At 63.6% G+C, this 9435-nt stretch overlaps 4 protein-coding genes across 4 annotated transcripts in view; 1 reads left to right on the plus strand and 3 right to left on the minus strand.

The window, feature by feature from the left end:
• NELFB (negative elongation factor complex member B) overlaps nt 1-1713 on the minus strand; it is a 9608-nt gene extending 7895 nt beyond the window's left edge. Inside the window, exons 1-3 of the mRNA XM_010840364.1 lie at nt 1612-1713; nt 1396-1503; nt 1174-1213 (exon numbers count right to left, since the gene is read on the minus strand). Of these exons, the coding sequence (XP_010838666.1) occupies nt 1174-1213; nt 1396-1503; nt 1612-1713 (250 nt within the window). The remainder of the gene's footprint in view (nt 1-1173; nt 1214-1395; nt 1504-1611) is intronic.
• Nucleotides 1714-2129: 416 nt separating this feature from the next.
• On the minus strand, nt 2130-3473 carry LOC104988897 (chromosome unknown open reading frame, human C9orf173). Its single transcript, XM_010840377.1, has 6 exons — nt 3367-3473; nt 3123-3277; nt 2887-3021; nt 2718-2806; nt 2349-2643; nt 2130-2263 (listed from the first exon to the last, which is right to left on the minus strand). Exons 1-6 carry the CDS (start codon nt 3471-3473, stop codon nt 2130-2132), a joined length of 915 nt encoding a protein of 304 aa, XP_010838679.1.
• Nucleotides 3474-5358: 1885 nt separating this feature from the next.
• Nucleotides 5359-8960, plus strand: FAM166A (family with sequence similarity 166, member A). Its single transcript, XM_010840350.1, has 7 exons — nt 5359-5414; nt 7007-7221; nt 7312-7574; nt 7669-7795; nt 7990-8084; nt 8368-8485; nt 8872-8960. Exons 1-7 carry the CDS (start codon nt 5359-5361, stop codon nt 8958-8960), a joined length of 963 nt encoding a protein of 320 aa, XP_010838652.1.
• LOC104988904 (tubulin beta chain) lies at nt 8951-9434 on the minus strand (the record flags this gene model as incomplete). Its single annotated transcript, XM_010840390.1, has 1 exon — nt 8951-9434. A coding segment is annotated over one exon (336 nt), but the record flags the coding sequence as incomplete, so codon positions are not given.
• Between the last annotated feature and the right edge of the window lies 1 nt (nt 9435).

Raw genomic sequence — 9435 nt, forward strand, 5'->3', positions numbered from 1 at the left:
GGAAGCAGGCACCGGAGCTGGGCTGGAACACCGGGGGCCGTTGCCACCGACGGGTTGGCCTGCTTCAGGAGATTCAGAACTGATGCTTTAGCCGGGTGCGTTTTACTTAAGAAATTTTTGGCCGCGCTCCGTGGAGTTAAACCCGCACCCCCCTGCAGTAGAAGTGCCTTTTATTTTTTTTTTAATATTTATTTGGTTGTGCCGTGTCTTTGCGGCTCCCAGGATCTGTGTTTTAATAATCATGAAAAATCCTTTTGCTGACCTTAGCGCCCACCAGCTGCAGGACCCTCTCATCCTGCAACTTGGCTTCTCCCTGTCCAAACTGATGAAGCCCGCGCCACAGAACTGTCGCAAAGACCAAACTAATGGGAAGTGCCTCAACGTAAAGTGCCTAGCAGAGACCTGGGCACGCAGTGACAGTGTGACAAAGACAGCTGTCCTCTCATTCCCTTGAGCATCTAACCCCCTGCCTAACCCAAAGGGCCAGGCCCTCAAGGCTGAGGTCCAGCCCCACTCCACAGCCCACCTTGCAACACAAGAAGGCCACACAGGGCGGGAGACACTGCCTGCTCTGCACCCTCTGCAGGCTCCCTTACTAAGCCTAAGCGTGCAAGCCCCTAGACTCGCACACAGCCCTCTGCAGCTTCTCGATCTCTCCAGCCCCCTCCTTCCGTCCCACCAGCCTTAGGCCCTCCCAAGCTTGGCCACACCAAGTGTAACATCTGCTCCATTTCCATGTGCCTTTGCTTCCAAGGTTTGCTCTGCCAGAAATTCCCTCCCTGCTGCCCAGCAAACTCAGGCTCATCCTTGAGAGCCTTCTCCCAGAAGCGCGCCCTCCTCAGCCCAGCTGGGGCATTGCTCCATCCTTCCTGCTGGTCCCACTCCTAGCTTGGAGTCCTAGGAGTTGCTGGTGGTGCCCCTGTGAGCAGGGCTCCTAGTGCCCTGACCTTGGGCCAGACTCTGAAGGCCAGAGCTCCACAGCTCTGTCTCTGTTGCCCTCTGGCCCGCTGGTCAGCCCAGGGCCCAGTGTCAAAGCCTGCAGTCCCACTGTTCTGATTCCCAGGGTGCCGAGGCTTGACCCACAGCTCCTCGACCCTGGAGGAGGTCCCGGGTGCATGGCACTCATACTCCCTTGTTCTTGGCTTCCCTGTGGAAATGCGGTGATGCCAGCACCGTGGGAGTAGCTATCGTGGTACCTGTGGAAAGGGTTGAGCTTGGACAGAAGAGACAGAGGAGGGGGTCTAGCCAAGGGCTTGGGGGACACGGGGAGGGCCTCTGGAGGAACTGGTGCGGTGACAGGAGCCACCGCAAGCTGCAGGAGGCCCCTGCAGGGAGGCAGTCTTGGGGCTGACCCCTGGGCAGGAGGGCGGGGCGATGGCGATGCACAGCCCGTACCAGACCGCTGCTGTGGGTGGGGCAGGGCCTCACGGTGAAGCCCAGGGCATCTGTTGGCTGCAGCCTGGCCTGCACGACCCTAGCTGAGCTCACAGGGTCTTTGGGCAGCTGCAAGGAGAAGTGGAGCCAGGCCCTAACGAGCAGGTCCTCTGGGCCTTACCTGGCTGGGGAGCAGGCTGACCCCACCTCAGGATGGCAGCTGACTCCCACCCCCACCCCAACAGTTGGCTCCTCAGCTCGGCAAGCGGCCCAACCCTCAGGGAGTCCAGCAGCTGGACCCCTCCACTGGCTGGCACAGCTAGGTGGGGGCATCCGCATGGCCCACAGGGCCCCGTCCCACCCTGCCCCAGGCCAGGCAGGCTCAGGCTGCCACACCAGCCACTCTAGAGAAGAGACCACTGAAGGGAAAGAGAAGGGGACCTGGCCAGGGGACAGCAGACGCAGCAGGTCAGCCGTGGGCCACTCTGCAGGACGGCTCAGGAAGGGCCAGCGGTCTCCAAGCACACACAACTCGGACGAACCAACAGCACCTCGGTATATAGCAAGAGGGTGGGCCCTCCTCGTCCACAGCTCAGAGGGGTTGGCTGGTCAGGAGGGTGGATCAGACGTGCCCAGAGAGTCAGAAGGCCAGGCCGGGGGTGGGGGGCACTGAGTTCCAGAGGGAGGCCCAGCAAGGCCCCCGGGGGGCAGGGTTTCATGTGCTGACCCGGCAGGCCGGGTGCACCCCGCAGGCTCTAGAGCGCACAGAAGGGGCCAGTGTTGTGGCGCTTGGGCCTCCGCACGCCTTGGATAGCCACCCCGGGTGCCGAGGGGAACCGTGAGCTGTAGCAGTCCTCCACGTCGTAGGCGGCCGGGCCTGGGGTGCAGGCTGCAGAGGGGAGGCGGTGCAGTCACTGTGCCCACCTGTGCCGCCCAGGTCCACCCCTCCCGCCCCCCGCCTCCCCCCACCTTACAGGAGCCCACCCAGGAGGCCAGCAGGGGCGAGCGGCCCATGGAGAAGGCGGGTGGGCACGGGCCCTTCAGACGGCAGCCCGGAAGGATGTTGTAGGTGCTGGGGCCAGGCCCCGTCTCGTCCCCTGTGGGCGGAGGGGCCTGCAGGAGGGGCTGGGCCCGGGGCCCTGCGCGCCCGCCCTGCAGCACCCCCTGGCGGGCTCGGGCCTCAGGCGGCCTGGAGGCAGGGCGGGCCCTGAAGCTGAAGGCTGGGCAGGCAGGTGGGCTGGGCAGCTGGTAGTCGGCAGGCGATGGCCACTGTGGGGAGATCTGAAGGTGGGGCCTGCCCCTCGGGGGGCCCACCCCGCCCAGGACCTGCAGGCTGGCCCCACCTTCTGCTCTCGGTTGAAGTCAGTTTTCTGGGTGAAGGGGCTTTCACTCTGGAACCACACAGTCTGCCACGCCCTGCGGCCTCCGCCTTCTGCAGTGGGCACAGGGTCACAGGGGTGCCTGTGGCCAGGGTCCCTCTCCAGGTGAGGGGGTGTGGGGAGGGGCACGCACCATGGGTGGGGTGCCTGCGGCCGATGCTGAAGTGGGGGTGTGGGGAGGACTCTCGCAGCGACGCATCTGGCACCTGATACTTGGTGGGGCCGGGAACATGCAGGTCGGTCACGATGGGCGGGCGTTGCTCCAGCACTGGCGGGACAAGCCCTGGGCCTGGGTCCTCCCAGCGGCCCCCACCGCCCCGCCTGCTGCCCTGACCAGCCCGGGGCTGGGGAGCCCGAGCCCTCACTCACACAGCCCCCTCAGGTTCCGAGTGAGGGGCTCCTGGAGGGGGCTGGTTTGTGTCCTGAGCCCCACCTGGAGCTCCTGCACTGCTGGGGGCCACATCTCCTCCCAGGTGGCCCCCAGCCCTAGTTCCAGGCCCGACAACAGCACAGCAGCATTGAGCCTGCGAGAGACACGAGCAGCCACCATCCACGCAGCCTGAGGGCCAGCCAGGCCACTGCCCCCCAGCCAGCCCACCGTGCGGGCAGTTACTGGGAAGTCACAGGTGGCTTCTGCTTCAGGGAGCCATGGGTCCAGTGTCTGCCTCCATTGATGTGAAAATTTGCCAGGAATTTCACCGCCTTCTGGTCAAAATTCATTATCAGGGTCTCTGGCTCCCCTCCCCTAGGGACATCACAGGGCTCTGTGACCTCACTGACTGGACATGGGTCCCCCGTTGCCAGGGACTCCCTGGGAAGCACTGTCCAGCCCTAAAGTGGCCTCTCCCCTGACCAGCGATGTGGGTTGCCCTGGGATCAGCTGCCCCCAGCAGGCCCCTGTGACTCTCAACTCCGCTGACCTTTCTCCTTCCTCCACTTTCTTGTTCCAACCCTTCCGATCTCCTGGACTTTTGGGTCTCCCGAGGCCCTAGGGCCCACTCTAGTAGTGCTTGGGAAGGACTGAGGCCCTGGCAGAGGGTAGAGAAGGGGGCAGGGGCTGTGGGCTGCTGAGCCTGCAGGGCCAGCCGAAGGAGACACAGGGGAGGGCAGAGGGGACTCCCCAGGGAAGGGGGAGGCAGGCCTGGCAGCTCAGGTGAGGCTGGGGGACACTGTCCTTGGGGGGGCGCAGAGCCTGGACGGGGCTGCTGAGGCTGAAACACGAAGCCACGATGAGGCCGGGTGGGCGCCAGGCCCCCGCAGCGCCTTCCAGAGCCGACCAGCTGACCGGCCCTGGCCCCGGCCTTGGCCTCACCCGGGCAGCACAGCCAAGGATGTCCTGTCCCCCAGTCCCCCACACACGCCTGTTTCTCCCTCTCCCAGGCCCTCCCATCGGGCGCCTCCAGGCCTGCCTGGCGCTCCTGTCGGTAGCGACTCGCTTGAGGAAACACACCTTTAATCAGGGCGAGGGGCTCCCCGCCTGCTCCAGGGTCGCTCCCTGGGGAGCAGCTCGGGTTCCCCGGGACGAACCCTGCCACGGTGGGTGACGCGCACACCTGTTCCCTGCGTCTCCTCGGGACCGAGTGGGAGCCGCGGGGCAGAGCCCGGCCGCCGGTGTCCCCACGGGAGAGGTGGTCTCTGTGCTGGTGAGGAGTGTCAGGCCGCCAGAGCCCTCACTCGTTTAACTGAGGCTCTGTCCTCACTGTGGGCACGTTTCACGTGCTTTTCTGTTGGGTGTTAACTTCTCATGGGTTTGCTTTGGGAGCTTGTTTCTACTGATACCACATCTGCACGCAACACTCGCTGGAGACGCTTCCCGCACTCTGTCACCTGTCTCTTGGTACTGATTATACTGTTTTTTGACGTGTGCTTGAACCTGCTAACTGTCCCCTTTATGCCACCTTTCTTCATTGTTTGCTTAGAAAGTCCTCCCTACACCCCCGCCCCCCCAAAATCAGGATTTGTTTTAAATGGAAAATAGTGACAGATCAGGAGACGTGGGTTCCATCCCTGGGTCGGGAAGACCCCTTGGAGAAGGAAATGACAACCCTTTCCAGTCTTCTTGCCTGGAAAATCCCATGGACAGAGGAGCCTGTGGGCTACAGTTCCTGGGGTCACAAAGAACCAGACTTGACTTGGTTTAGCAGTGCTGGCTCCAGGGCAAAGTCCCCCAAGGACCGAGTCCCGGCGGCTCCCTGGCTCAGGAGGTCACTTGCTGAACCTCACGGCGGTGCCTCCAGAGTGGCCAGCGCCTCGTGTCTGAGGAGGGGGCTCAGGGTGGGGGCTCAGTTAGCCTCACCCCGAGGGGCTGCTTTTCACTGGGCCCCTGGCCTCCTGCGGGTTGTGAGCATCCTGGCCCAGGCCTGCCCCTCACTGCCCAGCGGGGCTGCCTGGGCTGCCATTGGGGCTCCTATTCTCCAAGTGCTACGTCCCCAGTGTGACAGCCCCAGCCTGTGGCCCCACCTTGAGGGGGGAGTGCTCACCGGTGCGGGCAGGGCAGCTCAGCAGTCAGGCCTCCTCACAATGGTTGCCAGGCAACAGGGCTCCTCTCTGGATGGTGGCAGGCACAGGCGTGGGGCTGGAGGCAGCCCCACAGAACTGAGGCGCGATGACAGCCCCTCAGAAGCACAACCTCTTCTCGCCAGAACCTCACTACATCCCTGGGTAAGCGCCACAGGCCTGGGCCGGGCCTGGGTCCCGGGGGGGTGGCGCAGCACGGCCAGGGCCCTGAGGGGATCCCAGAGCTGGGTCTCCAGGAAGCTGAGGCCGGAGCAGGGGGCTCTTGGGCGGGAGCTGGGAACCGGGGTGCCCGGGGAGCGGGGTGAGGCTGCAGGCCAGTCAGGAGGGCTGGGGCAGGTTTGCGGGGGCCTGGCCGGCCCGCCCTGCCGGTGCAGCCGTGCCAGGTGGGCGCACGTCTGCGGAGAGCAGAGGCTGGGGTCGGCATGACAGCTGGGGGTGCTGGCCTGTCCCTCCAGAGTGTGTCCTGCTTTAACGAAGAGCTGAGCTGGGCCAGCCCTGGCGGTCTGGGGTTAGAGACTCTGCTTCCACCGCAGGGAGCAAGGATTCAATCCCTGGCCCAGAAACTAAGACCTTGCATGCCTTGTGCCCCCAAAACATGAAAAAATAAATTAAAAAATAAAGAGGACATGAGCTCCCAGAGTGAACTGATGGGCATGGCCTTCAGGCCGCCTTGCTAGGTGTCCCCACGTCAAAAACAGAAACGGGGAGTTCTCTGGGGGTCCAGCCGTTAAGACCGAGCTTCCGCTGCAGGGGGCACAGGTTCGATCCCTGGTTGGGGAACTAGGATCCTGCCTGCCCCACAGCAAGACCAAAAACAAACAGAAATGGGCCTCCTCACTGACGCAGCATGCACACTGACACACACTCAGACCACATGCAAAAAAAGGCCAGTGAGAACAGAACCAACTCTGGTGACACTGAAGAGGCCCTGCCCTTCAGGCTCAGCCTCGCTCAGCTCGTGGACTGACCTGTATTCACTTGAGCAGGGTCTTTTTGATAGACTTTATTTTATATATATATGTGTTAGTATTTGTTATTTCTGGCCATGCTGGGGCTCTGTGCAGGGGCTCCCCCTGGCCGTGGCGAGCAGAGGCCCCTCTCCACGGCAGTGCCTGGCTGCTCAGCGCAGTGCTGTCTGGCGGAGCAGAGGCTCTAGGTGCACAGGCTTCAGGAGCTGCAGCGGGCAGGCTCAGTGGTTGTGGGTTGCTTCGTGGCACGTGGAATCTTCCCAGACCAGGGACTGAGCCCGTGCCCCCTGCACTGTGCCACCAGGCAAGTTTTAAAAAGAAAACAGCGCACACCCCTTGCTGTCACACAGGCCATTCCTCAGGGCTCAGCCGTAGCACCCACGCCACTTTCCCACAGGCCTGAACCTCCCCGACCAGCAGCGTCCTCCCACACCCTCCCCGTATCCTGCCAGCTCCCCTGTGCCTCAGCCCAAGGCCCAGCCTGTCTCCTCCCTGCAATGCTCTTGGGGGCAGAGCTCCCCATTCTCTCATCTTTCCACCCCTTGCTGGAAAATGGCTGGCGGACAGCGGGGAGGACGACGCAGCTCCCTTCCCACTGGCCAGGCCTGTTCTCGGTGCTTGGCCTGAGCTGCCCACTCGAGCCCCAGGAGCCCGATGGCGGGGCTGCCGTGACCGCGCTCTGCAGGCGTGTGGAGGCTCTCGTCTGCGGCCCGCAGGCCAGGTCCACACCTGCTGGTGGGGCCCGGCCTCGCCCTCTCGCCTCTGCAGCTATGCCGGCTTCTACCCGCAGCTGCGCTACCGGGTGGGGGACACCTACGGGCGCACCACGGCGCAGCTGCTCACAGACCCCAGCGTGCAGAAGAGCCCCTGCTCCGTGCTGGCCCCCGTGGCCAAGCCCAAGTTCATCGAGGACTTCAGCAAGCCCAAGCCACCGTTTGTGCCCTGCCGTGACCTGATCGAGCCCTACATACCCCACTACACTGGTAAGCCGCCTGCACCCCTGCACCTCGGCCCTGCCACACCCCAGGATGCCCTCCTGCCTGCTGTGGCTCAAAGCTGCCCTGTCCACACAGGTCTGAAGCCCTACAAGAACTTTGAGATGCTGGGCCGGTTCCCACCCCAGGAGGCGGATGCCCAGGGGTCCCTGGGGGGTGAGAATGTATCCAGGCAAGTCCCACTGCCTGCAGGCTTCATGCCCTATCCCCCTTACGCCCCCTGCCCTCCGGGCAGGAAGGGGGACTCCAGGGACCTTGGACACCCGGGGCTGCGGCTGGCATTAGGGGAAGAGGCCTGGAAGAGCACCGCCCCTGCCTGCGAGGCTCCCGGGCAATACCAGGTAACTGAGGGACACCCCAGGAACACGGGCACCAGGCCCCACCCCAGCCAGACCTGGCAGGGGCTGGGCAGTGACCTGCGCCTCCCCATTTCAGCTGTACCACTGCAGGAGGGACGAGTCCCCACCCCTCGCCCACTGGCAGGAGACACTCGACGTGGGCAGGTTCCACAGGCTGCCGCAGCTGGGCCACCCCAAGCTGATCCAGCGCAAGGCCATCTCAGGTGTGTGCCCTCCCCACCAAGGCCCCGAGGGCCCAGGGGAGAGCAAGTGAGGAGGCTGCCCCTGGGCCCTTCCCAAGGTGGGCACTCTGAGGGCCCATTCCTCTTTAGGAAGGGGGAGGAGACTGCACAGACTGCCCTGACACCCCCAGGGCAAGTAGGGACCTGCAGGGGACACTGACCTCCTCCTTCCCCAGGTTATGCAGGCTTTGTCCCTCGGTTTGCCTGGGTGATGGGGATGAATTATCGCGATGGGGTCACACAGGCTATGGACGAGTTCGACAAGAGCCAGGTGTGTGGACACCACCCCTGGGTGAGCAAGGCTGTCTCCACCCTCTGGTTTCCCTGGGGGAAGCTCTGCCTAGCCCAGAGGCTATCCCTTGCGCTCCCCGCTACCCCCAAGCCATGTCCTTCTGACTAGGTCTTGGCTCCCAGGTCTGGAGTGCCGTGGGGAGGACACACCCCTGAGCCACTCACTTCCCAAAATGCCAGCCTTACACCGCCAGGACATTCTGCTCCATGGTTTCCAGCTCGGGAGGCAGGACATGGCAGCACTGACCTGCCTGTTTTCCCAGTTTCTGCTCAGAAATCCCATCTGTGCCCTGGGTGAGAGGCTGCCCAGCACACACTGGCCCAGCAACACCATCTACAGAAGCCAGGGCCTGATACCCTTCTACATGGGCTTCATACCCTGTGAGTGCCTCTTGGAAGATGTCACGGCGACAGGCCACTGTGGGGCGGGGCCAGGGGCTGGGCCCTCTTAGCCAGGCCTAACCTCAGGCAAGGTTCCCTTGGGACAGGACGACCCCAAATGACCCAAAGTTCCCTCAGTGCCCCTGCTTCCCCCAGTGCACAAGGGGCTCACTGACAGCCCTGACTAAAAGCCAAGAGGCCAAGTGCCTCCAGACCACGCTGGCCTCCTGGGGGGTTTCCCGTGCACAGGCTGGGCCCACCTCTGGGAGGCGCCCCCCGGCTCCCCAGCCTGCATGTTCACAGGCCCCTGGCCCCTGCAGCAGCCCCGCGTGTGCCCTACGCGTGCGGTGAGCCCAGGGGCTCAGCAGCAGCGTTGCCCCTCACAGCCATGCAGGACAACTACGCACTGACCTTCGGCAACAGCACCCGCAAGGCCTATCAGAAGGAACTGGAGAGGCGCAGCCGGACACTATGAAAACGCTTTAATGGTGGTGGCTGTACAGCGCGTGATGTCAAGACAGGAAAGAACACACACACAGTGAGACAGACTATCAGAGCGGGCTGTGAGTGAATAAAGAGTTCCCACGGCCTCGGCCTTCTGGCTCCGGCGGCTCTAGGCCACCTCCTCCTCCGCCTCCTCCTCGAACTCGCCCTCCTCCTCGGCCGTGGCGTCCTGGTACTGCTGGTACTCGGACACCAGGTCGTTCATGTTGCTCTCGGCCTCGGTGAACTCCATCTCGTCCATGCCCTCGCCCGTGTACCAGTGCAGGAAGGCCTTGCGCCGGAACATGGCCGTGAACTGCTCCGAGATGCGCTTGAACAGCTCCTGGATGGCCGTGCTGTTGCCGATGAAGGTGGCCGACATCTTCAGGCCGCGGGGCGGGATGTCGCACACGGCCGTCTTCACGTTGTTGGGGATCCACTCCACGAAGTAGCTGCTGTTCTTGTTC

The sequence above is a fragment of the Bison bison genome, unplaced genomic scaffold, assembly GCF_000754665.1.
Source record: "Bison bison bison isolate TAMUID 2011002044 unplaced genomic scaffold, Bison_UMD1.0 scf7180017846615, whole genome shotgun sequence".
NCBI lineage: Eukaryota > Metazoa > Chordata > Mammalia > Artiodactyla > Bovidae > Bison > Bison bison.

What these genes read in the sequence shown, in the direction of transcription:
- LOC104988897 (XM_010840377.1), bottom strand. Translation starts at nt 3,473, where the DNA reads ATGAATTTTGACCAGAAGGCGGTGAAATTCCTGGCAAATTTTCACATC. An exon ending in CCGCAGGCACCCCACCCATG is followed by an intron (nt 2,807 to 2,886) that starts GTGCGTGCCCCT and finishes TGCCCACTGCAG; the next exon opens with AAGGCGGAGGCCGCAGGGCG. An exon ending in ACTTCAACCGAGAGCAGAAG is followed by an intron (nt 2,644 to 2,717) that starts GTGGGGCCAGCC and finishes ATCTCCCCACAG; the next exon opens with TGGCCATCGCCTGCCGACTA.
- FAM166A (XM_010840350.1), top strand. Translation starts at nt 5,359, where the DNA reads ATGACAGCCCCTCAGAAGCACAACCTCTTCTCGCCAGAACCTCACTAC. An exon ending in CCAGCGCAAGGCCATCTCAG is followed by an intron (nt 7,796 to 7,989) that starts GTGTGTGCCCTC and finishes CTCCTTCCCCAG; the next exon opens with GTTATGCAGGCTTTGTCCCT. An exon ending in CTACATGGGCTTCATACCCT is followed by an intron (nt 8,486 to 8,871) that starts GTGAGTGCCTCT and finishes TGCCCCTCACAG; the next exon opens with CCATGCAGGACAACTACGCA.